The sequence below is a fragment of the Halichoeres trimaculatus genome, unplaced genomic scaffold, assembly GCF_033239565.1.
Source record: "Halichoeres trimaculatus isolate MK-OKI-2021-1 unplaced genomic scaffold, fHalTri1.1 fHalTri1_scaffold_8, whole genome shotgun sequence".
NCBI classification, from domain to species: domain Eukaryota; kingdom Metazoa; phylum Chordata; class Actinopteri; order Labriformes; family Labridae; genus Halichoeres; species Halichoeres trimaculatus.
Genome location: NW_027437186.1, coordinates 23,799,121 through 23,818,413, shown reverse-complemented (window position 1 = coordinate 23,818,413; position 19,293 = coordinate 23,799,121). Strand labels below are relative to the sequence as shown.

The 19,293-nt window shown below is 38.9% G+C and overlaps 2 protein-coding genes across 2 annotated transcripts; both read right to left on the bottom strand.

Moving 5' to 3' along the window:
* Nucleotides 1–101: 101 nt before the first annotated feature.
* Nucleotides 102–4,069, bottom strand: LOC141794727 (CUB and zona pellucida-like domain-containing protein 1). Its single transcript, XM_074675187.1, has 10 exons — nucleotides 4,006–4,069; nucleotides 3,452–3,550; nucleotides 3,321–3,362; nucleotides 3,083–3,227; nucleotides 2,725–2,930; nucleotides 1,922–2,094; nucleotides 1,608–1,838; nucleotides 1,378–1,538; nucleotides 249–493; nucleotides 102–148 (listed from the first exon to the last, which is right to left on the bottom strand). The coding sequence occupies exons 1-10, from the start codon at nucleotides 4,067–4,069 to the stop codon at nucleotides 102–104; spliced, it is 1,413 nt and encodes a 470-aa protein (XP_074531288.1).
* Nucleotides 4,070–7,758: 3,689 nt separating this feature from the next.
* On the bottom strand, nucleotides 7,759–15,657 carry LOC141794726 (CUB and zona pellucida-like domain-containing protein 1). Its single transcript, XM_074675186.1, has 9 exons — nucleotides 15,606–15,657; nucleotides 10,178–10,219; nucleotides 9,940–10,084; nucleotides 9,593–9,798; nucleotides 9,167–9,339; nucleotides 8,853–9,083; nucleotides 8,623–8,783; nucleotides 7,907–8,151; nucleotides 7,759–7,805 (listed from the first exon to the last, which is right to left on the bottom strand). The coding sequence occupies exons 1-9, from the start codon at nucleotides 15,655–15,657 to the stop codon at nucleotides 7,759–7,761; spliced, it is 1,302 nt and encodes a 433-aa protein (XP_074531287.1).
* Between the last annotated feature and the right edge of the window lie 3,636 nt (nucleotides 15,658–19,293).

Sequence of the window (19,293 nt, the reverse complement as noted above, 5' to 3'; positions counted from 1 at the left end):
ACAAAGAAAAGAAAGGGTGGGTACACTGCAGTGTTAGGATGAAAGAAGAAGAGTTGTGTTGATTGCTAAGGATAAATGATGCTGCTCATTGCAGTTTAAAGTCATGCTTTGTCCTGCTCCTGAGTCTCTTCCTCCTTTTTTTCAGGCCCTGAAATAGAAATGTCTTTATAAGATCACTCAGACTTATCTGATATCATTCTTTAATTTAACCACAAGTATTATGAAAATCACTTAAAATAGTCACATACCTTTAAGTTTTATGGGCCCAAGGACCAGAGTGTGGCTGTCATCCTCTGACCCCAGGTCTCGAGCCAAACGTCTGTTACAGCCGGTCGGGCGGCAACGGGAAGTGCTGGATGCATGGCATACACGGACCTTACACTGAATGTACACTGACTCTGAGGCTCGCAGGAACTGGAAGGCCTTAAAGGTGAATCTGGCATATTCACGAGTGCCGGTGGTGTAGACACGGTAAGTGCTGTCTGCAGGGCATCTTACAGAGAAAACAACAGGGTCATCAGACACAGGAGAGTAGACTCCTGTTTTCACAGAGGACTCAGATTTTTTCTTCTTGGCTGTTGCAGCGTTGAATTTTTATTTCCCTCACTGGAGTAAGGATGGTAAAACTATTGTATCAAACTCAAGCCCAACTCCAAAGTTTCACAGCGACAAAAGGCAAAGAAAAAAAAGAAGAGGAAGTGTTAAAAATAACATTGCCCCAAATCAAACAAGCTATTAAATCAAACTCAGTAGCACTAATAGTCATATACATCGTTGGCTACTACAGCCTGCGCCAGCTGGTCATTTTGTTCAACGTGACAGACATGTGAGATAAATCTAGGAAATCCTGATGCGATTTCTGGAAAACAAATAAAACAACATAGATAAATAATGCTGAGTGTTTTATGGCTATAATGGATACTGCTGGAATGTCTTTCAAAGAAACTTTAAGAAACGTGAAAAGTGCAGATATTTGTTTACAGGCACTGTGAGGAATTGTTGTGTTGCCTTGGTTCTTTTAATCTCTTTGGAGTAAGACTGCATTTCCCATGAGCACTTTACTGTTGAAAGTAGGAAGGAAGGAAACAAATGGAATACTACTTTTTTTTTCTTCAGACAGTTTTATGCAGAGATAAAGAATTGATTTAAAGCTACACACAGTCATTAACTGTAATATAACAGAATCAAAACTTGTGGTCCAATAAGTCATGAGTACAAAGAATATTATCTGCAGAAAAAAAATTACTATGCTCGCTTACTATCACTCCTCAGTGCCAAACTTTACCAGCAGAGATCTAAAAATAGTCTCTCCTTATGTGTGCAATTTATACTGAATCTTTTTCTTAAAGTTTGTAACAAGACATGCTTTTGTCTTACCCATTACGAACTAGGTAGTATGGTCTGCTTTGGAAATCATGGGGCGACGGTGAGGTCACACAGGTGTCAAGATAGACCACTAGATTGCTCTCATGTCCCTTCAGATCCACCTCAACATACAAGTTCTGGTTGAGCGTCACCACATATGGCTTTTGTGTCACCTGAGAGGATAGAAGAAAATTTTCAGCAGTGAACCTAAGAAACTAAAAGCCTTTTCTACGTGACCAAACCTTATTGAAGAAGCCGCTGGATGTGTAGAAGTCCATACTGGTGTTGAATCTGCCTGTCCCTGTCATGCTGCTGTTGTTGAGATTATGGACAAGGTACATTATTTCAGACACTGAGTCCTGCTCCATTCGGCATCCCACGTTCAGTGTAAAGTGAGACTGGCGTGTGATCTCTCCGTCAGTGGTGGTATAGGCTCGGACAGCGTTGTTGTACACAACTTTGCCATTCACAAGCTGTTTAAAAGAAAGATGATGGATAGATTCTTAGGAAAGACTTGACATTCTTGATGGTCTCCTGAAGCTGGTGAGTCGTTTACCTTTCGAACGTTGCCACAAGTGTCAATGGGGTAGTTGAAGATCACTTGGCTGTAGGTGACCCTGGGTCTGCAGTCAGGGTCATTCAGATACAGACTGTAACCGTCGTATCCAAGAGAGCTCAGGTAAGAACGCTCAATCACGATGGTCATGTCTGAGGAACAGCTGACTCGGCCTGACAAAATATCATTTAATGGTTTGGATTACTTCATGGATGAATTTGGACCAGACTTACAATATTCAATGTCAATAGAAATACGTTTTTTTTTTTTTTAAATAAAAATAAGAAATGTTTTAAAAATAAGAAATCAATCACATAGCACAATTTCCTCCAGCTAGAGCAAAATATTTGAACCCATTTGTAAATATTCACCAAAGAGTTCTCCTGAGATATTCATGATCCCCCGAGAATGAATCCCAGTCCTCATTCAATGTTTTGAATAAATAGCTTTGAGATCGCTTAGATGTATTACAATAATTACTATAGCAGACTATTCTGTCACCAGTAGAATGGGTCACAGTGAACATATCTAATTGTGTTCAACTGCTACAAAATATACTAGATGTGGTCATTGTGAGCATGTGACAGTTGTGACATTTGCATCTGCTCCAAAGCACAGCTGAGTCTATCGGTGGCGCTGACATTTCGTAGTTTGGTATCATTGATTGACAGAAAGAGCAGGGTGGGGGTAATGATGGATAACAGTTTTTGAAAGATGGTTAAATGATTTTCTGCTTTAAAGAGAGCATCATTGTATTATACTGCCTGAGATTTCCAGATTTGTTGTGCCTGGAATGTAAGTACCTGAGCTTGGTGAGAGGGAGCTCAAAAAATCAGCGCTGAAGCCACGGGCAACCACAGAACTATCAGTCCTGAAGACCACGGTCATATGTTTGGAGGAGGACTGAAAAGTCACATGACTGTCGTTGCACACTTTCCCCAAATGGTTTGAGCTGACATACGGCCCATCGTAGACTGAGATGTAATCACAGGAGCAACAGTTCTCCAGTCTGTGAGGAAAGATAAAACGCCATGAATCACCGACTCGCTACCAAAACACATCCATGACAATTTTATCATCAAGTAAATGTAATATTTATTCCCCTTTCCAATGTGTCTTAATTATCAAATGTTCTGATAGAGCTGTTTATTCTGCACATACTCCAGGTATGAGAATGACAGAAAAACTCTGTGGTCATTCACAGCACTAAGATGCCAGACACAGTAGGCATTGTTGTCATAGTGGTATGGATGGTTGGGGCTGGAGAAGGTGCCAGAGTCAAACAGAGAGCCCCCACAGGGCTTTTCTGAGGAGTGGACAAAATTACATAGGGTTAGGGAAATAATTACAAAGTATAGAGTAAGTGAACCAGGCCCATATTACAGACTGAGGGTCCTACCTGTGGTATATGGAGTGTCAGTTGTTGTGTAAGAGCAGTAAGCTATGGGGAAGACACAACCTGTTAGTTACAGTATCTATTATTTTGTTTAAAACTGTTCAAAGCTGTCTCGCATTAAACGTGACACTTACAGTAGTAGTCAGGACAACAGTTTCCATATCTCTGACAAGAGCTGGAGCAAGAGCAGCTTCCCATGTGTCTGCCACAGTTGTAACGACACGAGGGGTAACCTGAGAGAATATAAGAGTGGTAATACATTTTTGTAACCTTTTTTATCAGTGAAAGAAATATTGAATGAAGATGATGATCATAATGAGATGATGGTGTATTTCCATTCAGGCTGTTGGGATGTTTTCATACCAGTGGTGGGTGAAGGAGTTGAGTACCAGCAGTAGTCTACATAATGAAAAGACCAGTTAAAACAACGAAAACTCTGTGCCTGCATAAAATTCACTTGCTCTCAGACTCTGCATCTTGTAGTAGAGTAAATGAGAAAAAAAATGTCTATTCATGCCTTGGTGCAAACCTGTTTGAAGACTTTCCAGAAAAAAAGCTGAGTGATTACAAACATTTTTAGTAGCAAAGAGCAGTAAGAAAAAATAGCATGCCTTCGTGTTCAGATGTTCATATCTTGGTTTGACAGTGATTAAAGTTTGTAAAGGTCTGAATGCTACATGACACTTACCATAGTAGTCATGACAGCAGTTTCCATTCCATTCACAGGAGCTGGAGCAAGAGCAGCTTCCCATGTGGTAGCCACAGTTGTAACGGCATGAGGGCTGAGGTGTGGCTATAAGATCAGAAAAACTTTAGTCAACCTTTCTACCAACAGATGACCATGATGGTGTATCTATTAATTGGTTTGTTTTAAGATATCTTACGAGTGGGGGCTCTAGTAGTGGGATAATAGCAGTAATCTGAAAGACAAAAGATACACATTTAATGCTGGTCAATGCTAAGCTATCAGGAATGTAGAAATGCAAGTCTACTCTTAGAGTAGCATCAGAACAACCTTTATAACATCAGCATATGGCTAGTCATCCCCTCACAATTTTGTAACCGCTTCCTGATTCATGAAAGTGTTCTAGCATTTAGAGAAGTTAGACAAAAATTCAAGACCAAAGTATTACCAAAAAGCTTTGAGGTGATACATACAGTGGTAGTCATGACAGCAGTTTCCATTCCATTGACAGGAGCTGGTGCAGGAGCAGCTTCCCATGTTGTAGCCACAGTTGTAACGACATGAGGGCTGATCAGTGGTAACTAACAGATCAGAAAAACATTTAGTGAGTGATTCTACCAGTAGAGAACAATAGCCCTTCTGTTCTAAGTGTGTCCCAGGTACCTACGACAAATGAATTTATATTCACTGTAAGTTGAAAAATTGTGATCATTTAGGTCAGCACCGTGTAACTTCATCGAAACATCTACCAGCACAGAAATAAAGTAGATTAAGTTCTGACTAAGTGCTCTTTATAATGCAGTTGCTGAATCTGAAACTTTTTGTTCAAAATCCTATCAATACAAAAACATATCAATCAAGCCATTCAGGAAGAAAGGCAAAAAGTACTTTGGGTGTATGTTGAACAGTGAAAAACAATCACATGAATACTCTCTAGAGGATATTTAGTTTAGGTTGATTTAGCTCGCCCTTGGGCAGTACAACTGGAGTGCTTCCTATTTTATAGACAGCAATCTCAGACAATAAAAAATAACCATGAAGAAACAGACAATCCTGTCGCTGATAATCTCCTTGTTCTTGCGGGTCAAAAAAGACCCCAGTACAAATATTTGTCTTTTTTATAACTGATTAAAAAAGCCCTGAAAGGAGCTTTAACAATAACCCCCTTTTACGTTTTGGTAGTTGTGGTTTTACCTGGCTCTGGATACCAGGTAGTGTACCAGCGAAGATCCGCACCTGATTAGCAATAACCAAAGAGACAAAGAAAAAAGAGAAGTCAGGGCAAATAAAACCACAGGAGACTGAGGTCAGTGCAATACAAACATATTATGTCTATGTTAATGTAACTAATGACTTATCTGAAAGGTAAGTCCGGTACATTAAAAATTTCCGAGATAATCATACCAATGATAAAGAAATATCAGACTTACCTTGCACTGTGTGTGAGATGATCACACAGCAAAGAACCAAGAAAGTCCACATGATTGATGTGTTCACCTTCTGACATGCTTCAGATGCTGAACATCATGACTTATAAAGCCTGGTGTACCACCCATAAAGTTTATAACACCCAAGCAGTGATAGTGATATATCCCTCCCCATTATTGTCATGGGAATCACACAGTTGGTCAAACTGTAATTTCAGGATGCACAAATATGTTATGTAAGAGTGAAATCAGCCTGTTCTGTGATATCATTTCAATATGAAACTCAATGGCCTCAGCTTATTTTCGGTGAAAAACTGTAAAGAAAAGAACTCGTGCTACAATACCCTGATTTATTCAAATCTATAGAAGTGAATATGTGTATAGCACAGTAGCATACGCCAGAATTTTTCTCAGATTTGCACAGCCAACACTTTTATAGTACATTTTTTAAAACAAGTTATAATTTCTTCAAAGGAACAAGTGAGAATTTATCCACGAAGGCCAGCTCTGTGGGCTATGGCAGAAGACTCCTCATCAACTTCTATGGTGGTGCACAAGGCGGACAATGTGAATGACTTCTCCCATGAGCTGCCTCACTTGCGTCAAGAAACTTATGATAATCAGTACAAAACAAATCAAATTCACCATCACCATGAACTGGTTATGGATAACCCACTGAACCAGCTGTCCACCCTGGCTGGCCAGTTGGCCAGCCTCCCCTCAGAGTCCCAGGCCCAGACTCAACCTCCCATGTCTCCAGGAGCAGAATCTATTGTGGATGAGAGGCCCTTCCTCATCCAGCAGCCCCACCCTGCCACTGCTCCTGTGGCTGTCACAGGCCCACGCTTCTTCTTCTTCAGTGTATTGTAACAGAGTGATCAGTGTTTCAGAAGGTTGAGAATTCATTGTAGTGGTTGAGGGAGGCTCATTGTAGGCTCTGTGCTGTTAGAGCTTAGCAATAAGAAATCTAACGCTGTGTTTCTGAGCCTCTCATAATTACATGAACATACTTTGAAACGTGGCTTCTGAAAAAAAAACAATCATTGTTGAGTCTTAGGAGCTGTCCATCCAGAAAAAAACTTGGTGCTAATAAAGATTTTTTTATTATTATTCTTAACAGCTGAGCCTCATTAATAAGTTCTCAACACTCCTGTAGTTACACCCAAAGACTGGCCCTGATGATTATAACACAGGAGTGAGCCTGTAGACCTGGAGTGATCTTACTTTAGCCGTGTTGAAATTACTTGAGTGGTTGGTGCATTACTACTCTTTCTTTGCAGTGCCTGACGTGGTCACTTTCCTGTGTGGCCAAGCTGGAGAGGACTGTTATTTTGAAGTTTGATACATATTATCACAGATTTCCTCTTCTTGCTGTTATGGATAGGCCCAGAGCCTTTGACAGAAGATTTGGCCATTGGAGTTTTTGGTCAGCCAATCAGATTGTGAAAGTAGATTTTGTAGAAGTTGTGTTTTTGAAGTCCCTCCACACAGTGCCCTTCTTCATCACTTTCACTAGCTTTGTGAAAAAGCTTTATCGTATCCATTTAGTTCTTCATTTCACAATCGGACCTTTTAGATATTGTAATAAGTCACTTTGATATCCAGTATCTCAATGTTTAGGATGGAATCACAAAGTCTCGTGTCTGATGTAAACACTTTCAGAATTGTGACGTAGCACCAGGAATGCCATTGGATCCCATTCTGAATATTTATTACTGAGTATTGTATTCTGAGTGGTTGGATAGATGTTCAGTGTCAAAAAAGCAAAACATGTTGCAGTAAGACTGCTTCTTTAGTAAGATTGTTCTTTGTATTGGATACTGTTGTCTGTTGCTTGGCAACATACGTGGAGAAAATAGTTACTGTTTTTAGGACCACCTCCTCGTCACTATGCTTACCAGTAATAGGGGCATCCAGTAATGACTGCCTTATGTTGTCTCAGTGTGTCGTAGGCTCATTGGTAATGGTGAATATTGAAGCCTCTTGGCGATCACTCCTTCCATCTGGGATGGCAAATCATTTTATTATGACACAGTTTAATCAAACTAATTTATAAGTGAAGGGTTTCTTACTGAACTCTTTTTTGTTTCCATTTTGTCTTCTTCTTTATTTTTAGGAACACATTTTTAACATGGTTTTATTTTCATCCAGTGTGTCGGTTTGATGTGGGCATGATGAAAAAAGACCCAGAAACTCAGATTGCCTTTTGATGATGATTTTAATCAGGTACAAAGAAAAGAAAGGGTGGGTACACTGCAGTGTTAGGATGAAAGAAGAAGAGTTGTGTTGATTGCTAAGGATAAATGATGCTGCTCATTGCAGTTTAAAGTCATGCTTTGTCCTGCTCCTGAGTCTCTTCCTCCTTTTTCTCAGGCCCTGAAATAGAAATGTCTTTATGAGATCACTCAGACTTATCTGATGTCAGTCCTAAGTTTTATCCATAAATATTATGACTACCAGTTAAAATAGTCACAGACCTTTGAGTTTTATGGGCCCAAGGACCAGAGTGTGGCTGTCATCCTCTGACCCCAGGTCTCGAGCCAAACGTCTGTTACAGCCGGTCGGGCGGCAACGGGAAGTGCTGGATGCATGGCATACACGGACCTTACACTGAATGTACACTGACTCTGAGGCTCGCAGGAACTGGAAGGCCTTAAAGGTGAATCTGGCATAGTCACGAGTGCCGGTGGTGTAGACACGGTAAGTGCTGTCTGCAGGGCATCTTACAGAGAAAACAACAGGGTCATCAGACACAGGAGAGTAGACTCCTGTTTCCACAGAGGACTCAGATCTATTATTTCCCTCACTGGAGTAAGGATGACAATGTCATCATATAGAACTCCAGTAGAACTTACAAGCCATCCTCCAAAGTTTTACAGTGACAACAGGCAAAGAAAAAAAAGAATAGGAAGTGCTAAAAATAAGATTGCCCCAAATCAGAAATGCTATTAAATCAAACACTTACTTTGGTACACTAAACACAGACACTAATAGTCATATACATCAATGTGATGCTACAGTCTGTGTCAGCTGCTCCTGTAGTTCGATGTGAAAAAGACACATAAAAGATAAACTGGGAAGATCCTGATGCAATTACTGGACAACAAATAACAAACTTTGATTTTGACCCCAATACAGGCACTGATTTTCATTATAAAGAAATAATCAAGTTCAAGATATGCTTTTGTCTTACCCATTACGGACTAGGTAGTATGGTCTGCTTTGGAAATCATGGGGCGATGGTGAGGTCACACAGGTGTCAAGATAGACCACCAGATTGCTCTCATGTCCCTTAAGATCCACCTCAACATACAAGTTCTGGTTGAGTGTCACCACATATGGCTTTTGTGTCACCTGAGAGGATAGAAGAAAATTTTCAGCAGTGAACCTAAGACACTAAATGCCTTTTCTACATGACCAAACCTTATTGAAGAAGCCGCTGGATGTGTAGAAGTCCATACTGGTGTTGAATCTGCCGGTCCCTGTCATGCTGCTATTGTTGAGATTATGGACAAGGTACATTATTTCAGACACTGAGTCCTGCTCCATTCGGCATCCCACGTTCAGTGTAAAATGAGACTGGCGTGTGATCTCTCCATCAGTGGTGGTAAAGGCTCGGACAGCGTTGTTGTACACAACTTTGCCATTCACAATCTGTTTAAAAGAAAGATGATGGGTAGATTCTTAGGAAAGACTTGACATTCTTTGTGGTCTTCTGAAGCTGGTGAGTCGTTTACCTTTCGAACGTTGCCACAAGTGTCAATGGGGTAGTTGAAGATCACTTGGCTGTAGGTGACCCTGGGTCTGCAGTCAGGGTCATTCAGGTACAGACTGTAACCGTCGTATCCAAGAGAGCTCAGGTAAGAACGCTCAATCACAATGGTCATGTCTGAGGAACAGCTGACTCGGCCTGACAAAATATCATTTAATGGTTTGGATTACTTCATGGATGAATTTGGACCAGACTTACAATATTCGATGTCAAGCTGACATTTCTTAGTTTGGTATCATTGATTGACAGAAAGAGCAGCGCCGGGGTAATGATGGATAACAGTTTTTGAAAGATGGTTAAAGGATTTTCTGCTTTAAAGAGAGCATCATTGTTTTACTCTGAATGAACTAAACCTTAGATTTCCAGATTTGTAGTGCCTGGAATGTATTACCTGAGCTTGGTGAGAGGGAACTCAAAAAATCAGCGCTGAAGCCACGGGCAACCACAGAACTATCAGTCCTGAAGACCACGGTCATGTGTCTGGAGGAGGACTGAAAAGTCATATGACTGTCGTTGCACACTTTCCCCAAATGGTTTGAGCTGACATAGGGCCCATCGTAGACTGAGATGTAATCACAGGAGCAACAGTTCTCCAGTCTGTGAGGAAAGGTAAAACGCCATGAATTACTGACCCACTTGCAAAACCAATTGATCACCAAGTAAATGTTATATTTATTCCCCTTTCCAATGTGTCTTAATGATCAAATGTTCTGATAAAGCTGTTTATTCTGCACATACTCCAGGTATGAGAATGACAGAAAAACTCTGTGGTCATTCACAGCACTAAGATGCCAGACACAGTAGGCATTGTTGTCATAGTGGTATGGATGGTTGGGGCTGGAGAAGGTGCCAGAGTCAAACAGAGAGCCCCCACAGGGCTTTTCTGAGGAGAGGACAAAATTACATAGGGTTAGTGAAATAATTGCAAAGTATAGAGTAAGTGAAGCAGGCCCATATTACAGACTGAGGGTCCTACCTGTGGTATATGGAGAGTCAGTTGTTGTGTAATAGCAGTAAGCTATAGGGGAGACACAACCTGTTAGTTACAGTATCTATTATTGTGTTTAAAACTGTTCAAAGCTGTCTTGCATGCAACATGACACTTACAGTAGTAGTCAGGACAACAGTTTCCATATCTCTGACAAGAGCTGGAGCAAGAGCAGCTTCCCATGTGTCTGCCACAGTTGTAACGGCAAGAGGGCTCAGGTGTGGCTTAAAGATCAGAAAAACTTAAGTCAAACTTTCTACCTGCAGAGAATGATATGGTTTACATTTATTGTGATTTTGTCAAAGTTATCTTACGAGTTGAGGGGGTTGTATAGGGATAATAGGTGGTATGATGGCAGTAACCTGAGTGACAAAAGATATGAGATAGCAGGATCAATCATTGAATACCTCTCAAGTTTTCTTACTGCAAGTCATTGCTAAGATGTCAGGGATGTAGAAATCCCAGTCTACAATCTAAGTAGCTTCAGACTATCCTGGAGAACATCAGAATGGTTCCGAGTTAAACGTTGTGTGTGACATTTAAAGAATTTTTTTTTAAAGTAAGATCAACGTAGTACCAAAAAGCTCTAAAGTGATACATACTATAGTAGTCATCACAGCAGTTTCCATTCCTTTGACAAGAGCTGGAGCAAGAGCAGCTTCCCATGTGTATGCCACAGTTGTAACGACACGAGGGTTTACCTGTGGTATGGAATAGGCCTGAAAAAAATGAAAAACAATTAGTGAGCCCTTCTACTAGCAGACTATGAGGGTATTTTTTATTTAAGTGGATTGTTAAAAGTTATTTTACCTGTGATGGGTTGGAGAGTGGAATGATGGCAGTACACTGAATGACAAAAGAGATTGGAAAACAGAATCAGCCATGCAATATCATCATTGTCACCTAACCATGTTAAATATTCAACCTTTGAACATCAAGGGGGCTGAAAGGGCTTCTTTGGGGTTCACTGACTTTGAACGCTTGTTATTTGAAAAGCATTTGAGAAACAACAAAGTCCTACAGAACTTTTGTAAAGCATGGCCCACTCTGTCATCTGAGCGAATTTCAAGCCGATACCATTTATGGCCTAGGAAAAGATCATTTTTGTTTGAGGCCCCAAAAATTGGCTTGGTTTTAGTTTGAAAGGAAAAATGCCAACTTCCTGTTTGAGATAGGTCAGGGGTGTCTGCATATAAGTTGTGCTTCTCAATGAGAAGAACATTTGACGCTGGTTAGATCTCTCTACAACATTCTTGCTGCCATTGAGTCCCGTTTTAGTGTGTCCAGGTGATGCTAGAGAACACATTTTGGTATGTTGGTGGTCACTTTTTGAATTATATAATTTTTTGGGCCGAAACTAGGGTGTGTGTTGATTTTGGCAAGTTTTTGAGCACGTTCAGGGGTCAAAGAGCGGGATGCTAAGTAAGAAACGGACGGAATACAGAGTAAAGTGTCGTCTCCCTTAGTGTGAGGTCCCTAAAAAGAGGCCAAGGCTTAAGAGGTTAACGCCAGTCAATACTAAGTTGTCAGGAATGAAGGAATGTTGAAATTCTTTTATGAGAAGGTTCAGAACATCTATTACAACATCAGCATATGGTTAGCTATCACTTCATCACTGTAAAAAAAAGCTCTGGAAAATGCAAGTGTTGCAGCATCTGGAGAAGTCAAGCAAAACATAGTTAATATAAAGCAAACAAGGCTAATACATTATCTGAACTTGGTATAATATCAAGTAGATTAGTTGAAAAAGCTGATATGAAAATAGTACCACATAACTTAGAGATGATACATACTGCTGTAGTCGTGACAACAGTTTCCACTCCTTTGACAGGAGCTTGTGCAGGAGCAGGTTTTCAATACTTTTCCACAGTTTAAATAACAGGAGATGTAACCTGGAAATGAAAACAGACAAGACCAGATAGACATTCCATAAGCTCTTTTACCAGCAAACTATGATGGTGTTTTATTTTTTTAGTATGTTTAAAGTTATTATACCAGAAGGGACTCTAGTAGTGATATCATAGCAGTGACCTGCATGGCAAAAGAGATGGGAACAGAATCAATCATTTAATATCTTCTTGGTTTTCTTACTGTGTCAAATATATTAAATGCTAGTCAAAGCTGAGTTGTCAGGGATGTAGAAATGCCAGACTATTCTTTCAGTAGCTTCAAAACATCTGTTACAACATCAGCATATGGTTAGACATTCCTTTATAGCTCTGGAAGTGACTCTTGACACATAAAAGCATTGCAGCGTTTACAAGTGAGGCAAAATGAAATAAATATGAAAGAAATAAGACATAGAAACATTGTATAACATTCAGTGGATTTGTTGAGTAAGGCAAGGTGAAAATAGTACCAAAAACAGAACAAAAACTTTTAGCTTTGTTAGAAGGTGCCTTCTCCCTTTGGAGGAGGACCCTAAAAATGCTCTAATGTATGACTTACTGTTGTAGTCAAAGCAACAGTTTCCATTCGTCTGACAAGAGCTGGAGCAGGAACAGCTTCCCATGTGTTTGCCACAGTTGCTCAGACAGGAGGGTTGACCTGGGGTAGTTAAAAGATTAGGAAAAAAAAACATTTAGTGAGCCCTTCTTTCAGTCGTTTATGATGTTTTTTTATTATTATTTCTTTGTTTTAAGTCATCTTACTTGTGGTGGTTTGGAGATTGCAGTACTCTGAATGACAAAATAAAAATGAGAATACAGAATCAATTATATAATATCTTCATATTTTCTTAATATGTAAAACATGTATAATGCCAGTGAATGCCAAGTTGTCAGTGATGTTAAAATGCCTGTCTATTCTTGGTGGCAGCTTCAAAGCCATTTTGATCAACATATGGTTTGACATCCCTTCATCTCACTGAAATTTACTCTGAATACATAAAAGTTTTGCAGCATTCAGACAAGTTAGACAAAACTCGGATGTGATACTTACTATTGTAGTTGTAACAACAGTTTCCATTCCTCTGACAGGAGCTTTTGCAGGAGCAGCCTTTCATATCATTGCCACAGTTGTAAAGACAAGAGCGCTCACCTGGAGTATCTAAAAGATCAGAAAAACATTCAGTGAGCTCTTCTACCAGCAGAGTATGATGGCATATCAACATACTGGTTTGTTTAAAGTTATCATACCAGGGATATCTGGCTTGTTAAAGTCGGTAACGTCAACATGACAGTAACCTGAATGACAACAGGGATGGGAAAACAGAATCAGTCATTTAATATCTACCTTTTAATGGGATGGGATGTAAAAGTGATAGTCTACTCTCGGTGTGGCTTCAGAACATCTTGAAAAATGTTAGTATATGGTCAGACATTCCTTCATATCTCTGGGACTGACTCTGGATAAATACAAGTGTTGCAGCATTTAGAGAAGCTAGACAACAAATTAAGGTGAAACCAATACCAAAAGTTCAGAGGTGATACTTACTGTAGTAGTCATGACAGCAGTTTCCATTTCTCCGACAGGAGAAGAAGCAAGAACAGCTTCCCATGTGTTTGCCACAGTTGTTAAGACACGAGGGTTGAGGTTGATCTGTGATAGCTAACAGATCAGAAAGAAAACCTTCATTAAGCTTTTTTTCTAGCGAGAACAAAAACCTTCATATTCTTAAGTGTGTCCCAGGTATTTATGAAAAATGTATTCATTCACAGTGACTTGCAAAAATGCAGTCATTTTTGGTCAGTATTGATTTGTATTTGGAGTTACCCAAAGGTGCCAGATAAGCTGTTCTTCAATGTGCAACCAGCACTGAAGCACTTGAGCAGCATCCTGCATAAGTGCTGTGACAGCAAGCAAACATTTTTGGTTTGTACTGCAGTTTAGTAGCCTTCTAGCATCCCATTGCTCCAACGTATACTTAGGCTAATGTGACAAAAAGCAAACATGGGAAGTTTGTACCATAGTTTAGCCCGGTGCTCCAAAACATGTTTGTGAAGTGTATAAATCCTAGTTATGCCCTGCCAGTCATCTACCAAGCAGAGCTAACGTAGCCTCACTCTTAATTTTACTGATAGACTTTTAAGTCTGAACAGACCACTGCAGTACCACTGCTACAAGAGGGTTTAACTTAACATGATCACAAACAGTTTAGCTCTTGTTTTAGCCTTTAGCCCTTCCTCTATCACACTCCTATTTAGCTTTCTTCTGATTTTCTGTTCTTTTTCTTTGCTCCAGTGTCCACCATTACTACAAAATTAATCACATAAATTGTTTTCAGCAGAGAAAAACAAAGCTTTCTCTTCTCACTACTGAGTTTTGTCAGCCAGCATGGTGTTACCATAGAGACTTGGATATGCCGTAAATCAATCCAGTTCTGCTCAACCCGATCTAAGCTAAGAAGTAGCATTTTGTCACAACCTATGTTGGCACTGAAAATCTCATTTTTAAGTGCAGATAACAATCACCGAGAACCTCATCACAACCCCTTGTTACAATGTTACAAATTATTTGTTTTACAAATAGTTTGTATCACAACTGATTGTGAATCACTGACTTACAAACATTAGTTTTTTTCAAAGCAATAATAAAGTTTAAATAAATGAGAACAATGGTGTGCAGTCTTCATAATGAACCTTTTTTTTTACTTTGTGTGAATGGACATTTTTTCACTTTGACAAAAAGATCATTTTGATTGAAACTGCATCTAATTTTAATGTTCAACCAAATGAGAACTATAATTTTAGAAAACTACTAATTTTAGGTGGAACAAATTAGAGTAATTTTTTTTTAGGTTTTTCCAAAATATCTTTTTTCAGTGTAGTGCTCTTTATAATATAGTTATCACATCTGATACATTTGGCCAAATTATATCAGTGCAACAACATACCAATCAAGCCATTCAGGAAGCAAAAGCAAACAGCACTTTGGATGTGTGTTGCAAAGAAAAAAATACCTCTATAATAATTCTGTGATGATATTTAGACTAGGTTTGTGTACACCCCCTTTGACAGTATGGTTGCATCAGTAGAGTGGGGTGTTTTTTAAAACTATCATCCCGTTGTTTAAATAGCCAACTGTCGCTGATGATCTTCTTGTTCTTCTGGGTCAAAGAAGACACCAATATACATATTTGTCTTTCACATCTGGTTAAAAAGTCCTGTGAGGAGCTTTAACATCAACATTTGTTTTCATTTTGGTGTTTGTGTTCTACGTGGAGTGGTGTGCGGATTCTGGGTAGTATTGTAGAGAGAATCTGCACCTGGTTGGCAATAACAAAAGAGACAAAGAAAAAGAAAAGTCAGAGCAAATAAAATTCAGGAGATCGATGACAGTGCAATAAATCATTTAAAGGCTATTTTAATGTTGCTCATAACTTATCTGAATGATTAATCTGAAAATGTAATGTCTGATTCATACTTAAAAAAAATCCAAGAGAACTATATCAATAATAATAAAATTGCAGACTTACCTTGCACTATGTGTGAGGTGATCACACAGCAAAGAACCAAGAAAGTCCACATGGTTGATGTGTTCACCTTCTGACATGTCTCAGATGCTGAACATCTTGTCTTATAAAGCCTGGTGTAGCACCCATAAAGTTTCTTATACCCCAACAGTGATAAATTACACCCTGTTATTATCATGGGAATCACACAGTTGGTTTACCATTAGTGTATACAGAGACTGATAACCTATAACTTCAGGATGTATTTCCTTAAGTTATCTTGTGTAAGAGTGAAATCAGCCTGTTCTGTGATATCGTTCAATCTGAAACTTAGTGGCCTTAGCTTATTTTCTGTGAAAAAATTTGTAAAGAAAAAAAAAATTAAGATCATTGAGTATGCTACGATACCCTGATATATTTAAAACTATAACAGTGTACATGTGTATTGAAAAGGAGCATACAAAAGAAATTTTCTGACATTTACACAGCCAACACCTTTATGATACATTTTTTAAACAAGGTATAATTTCATCAAAGGAACAAGAAGAAGAAAAGTGTTGACAGCTAACACTTTTACAAAACTAGTACATTTTTGACAACTTAAATAGTAACAAATTGGTTAATTGCCCCAAAGATTTGATCCCAGTGATACTTCTTGATTATTTGGTGCACAGGATTCATTATAGACTCAGGACTTTCCATTTGTACATACACAGCCATGGAAAAAAAATATATTATACCACTTTTTTTCTTTGATTTCTTGTTCATTTTAATGTCTGGCACAGCTAAAGGTATATCACTTGAAGTATACAGTGAACATGACAAATAATGCAGCTGATTTTATCATATTTTATGTTCTATTTGACATGCTTAAGCCTATCGTATTCCCAGAGTATATGAGACCATTTCATGTCATAACTGGCACTCTGCACATGCAAAGGCCAAGCCTGGTTTCCTGCTTACATTTGAGCTGTAGCACATCTCAGAAGTCGTCAGCTCTCACAAAATGCCTTAAAAAATAAATTATGTAAAGCCACAGGCAGCTATCTTGGTACTGCTAGAAGTTAGGAGTGCCAAGGCAGCCTTTAATTATGCCAAGAAAGAGCAAGCTAAACATAGTGCTACCAAATTGATAGCTGGTTGAGGCGAGAAATGTCTTTCCACCCCACAAGATAACTGTGCACTCACCTGTCTCTGTGTCACGAAGCATCTTCAGACCTCCAGGGACCTTAAAAATGAGTGGGCACTATCGAGAAATGTCATTTGTTCCGCCACGACAGTTAGAAACCGACTTCTTAAAACTGAACTGAAGACACACAGGGCACAAAAGTATCCCTTCATCAATGAGGGCAGAGGGAGACCTGGTTGCTCTTTGCTAGGGATCACAAGGACAGGACTGTTGATGATTGGGCAAAGGTTCTCTTGGCGATTAATCACATTTTGGGTTGGTACCCACTCCAGCTAACTTACTGGTTAGGAGGAGGCCTGGAGAAGCCTACAAACCAGAATGTCTTGCCTATAGTAAAATATAGGGGTGAATCAGTGATGACCTGAGGTCATTTCAGTATGGGGGAACAGGGCAGATGAACCAGGGCTACAGGGCTACTCTTAAAAACAAAGTCTTCCATCAGCTGTAAAACTCTTTCCTGCCTTCAATGACTGGATTTTTCAACAAGACAATGCCCCTTGTCAAGGTCAGTTAAAGCCTGGATGGAGAACCAGAACATTCAAAACATGCCTTGGCCAGCTCAATCACCAGATCTAAATCCAACTGAAAAGCAGTGGAACATCTTCAAATGCAAAATGGAGAACCACAAGCCCCCAATAAACCCGGATCTGTTTGAATTTTTGCAACAAGAATGGGCTGCTGTGACAGCAGGACAGTGTCAAAAACTGGTGGAGAGCATGCCAAAATGCATGATTGCAGTCATCAAAAACATTGGTTTTACAATCAAGTAACAACTCCTGTGTGTGTTATGTGACTAAAACAGACATAAAAAACATGCACAGCCTGAAAGCACCGTTTTTGTCAGTACAATCCCATAGCTTTTAATGGAGGAACCTAAGTGATTTTGGTTATTATCAAGAAAACCATGGAAAGTGGTGAGGTATCAGCCTTTAAACTGAACTTCTATAAGCTAATTTTGTCATTAATATGCTTATACAATGTATACCTTAAGTTAAGCCAGGCATTAAAATGAACAGGATATTGAAGAAAACAAGGGTGGTCTAATATTATTTTCTATGACTGTATGTATGAATAATGATTATTAGCTTTCAAATGACAAAATAATTGTATTGTCTTTAATTTAGACAAATAATCAGCAGTGGCAGTGAGCTTGTTTTGAACAATGATACAACATTCAGTGAGCTTTTTTCTACAGCAGCACCACCTGAAGCTCTTGATTGGAAAGCCTTGACACAGGGCATGTAGCATTAACATTTTAATTAGTTAACCTAAGCTAAACAGCCTCAGATAAAATCTTAGTTCACTGCTAACTCACAAATGCTAACCTGTTTACCTGCCAAACTACCGGTATGTTGAAAGTAGTTTATACTGAAACTCCTACACTTCTACACCACATCATTTTTACTGTGAGCACGTCAGCAGATAGACATAGATTTAGCTCAGAGCATTTGTGAACTCCTGACAGAGCTTTGGACATGCTAATCTTTTGTAATTTGTTCCTTGCATATCTTTGCAGTTGTAGTGTGATATTAATCTTATATGTAAGGTTGGTAGTTTTAGTCATGTAATCAATCAATCAATTAGCTTTTATTTAATCTCATACAAATAAATTGCAGCTCTAAGTGCTTCACAGAGATTTAAAAGTATGCATAACTTAGTTGAAGGAAATTATACAGAAAATAGATGATAGTGTCCAATATGTCCAATAATTTTGTTTATTAACTGTTAAATGTGCCCCCCCCCCCCCCCCCCCCCCCCCCCCCCCCCCATCCTGTTCAGGGCAAGCAGCAACCTCCGGTCTTAAAATATGAGACTTTTTCTTTCCAAGAAACATTTGATGAATCATATTAATATTTGTGCTAATAATAATAAGCACAAATAATAAAGTTAGTTGCACCAACTCTCTCTTTGTTGTTGTTGTTTTTTTTGGTGTGATATTTCTGATCTTATTGGTTATCTTTGTATTTGGAGCCTGTCATTACTTTTTACGTTTCAATTGTTGGCCATTGACACAAAACTGTTTGCGTTTTTCCTTTGGAGGTGGAGGCTGACAGAAGAATGATAACCAGGCTGATGGACTTTTTAAAAAAATAATAATAATTTTTTCAATTGAGTACATTCTTTTCTGTTTCTTTTTGTTTTGTTTTGTTTTTCTAATGTTTTATTAACATGCTATCTATGGGGTAGTTGAAACATAACCCTGAATTGTTCTAGGTTTATTTTCTAATTCAGAAAGTGCCATTTTTTATTATAACTGTATTATATTTATCTTTTTTTTAAATTAAATTTCTCTTCAGAAATGTTTATAATTGTAGCAGTTTTCCATTATTAGCTCTGTGCTCAATCTTACATCTGCTCACTTCACATAATTTATTGTTATTATAGAACACTGTTTATGACACATACAATCATAAGCTTGTCAAACAGTAACATGACACACGTTTCATTTCCTGGTGGGAAAATTCTATGTACTCTGCCCTGTTGAACCAGGTGTGTGTGGAGGATCTTCCTCATTACGTTCAA

Excerpts from the sequence above, each read along its gene's own strand:
- LOC141794727 (XM_074675187.1), bottom strand. The coding sequence starts at position 4,069 with ATGGGAAGCTGCTCTTGCTCCAGCTCCTGTGAATGGAATGGAAACTGC. Across the intron at positions 1,839-1,921 it reads CTTGTGGCAACGTTCGAAAG|CTTGTGAATGGCAAAGTTGT; the intron begins GTAAACGACTCA and ends TCTTTTAAACAG. Across the intron at positions 149-248 it reads TGGGCCCATAAAACTTAAAG|GGCCTGAAAAAAAGGAGGAA; the intron begins GTATGTGACTAT and ends TTTCTATTTCAG.
- LOC141794726 (XM_074675186.1), bottom strand. The coding sequence starts at position 15,657 with ATGTGGACTTTCTTGGTTCTTTGCTGTGTGATCACCTCACACATAGTG. Across the intron at positions 10,220-15,605 it reads CACCTCACACATAGTGCAAG|CTTACTGCTATTACACAACA; the intron begins GTAAGTCTGCAA and ends TCTCCCCTATAG. Across the intron at positions 8,784-8,852 it reads CCAGCGGCTTCTTCAATAAG|GTGACACAAAAGCCATATGT; the intron begins GTTTGGTCATGT and ends CTATCCTCTCAG.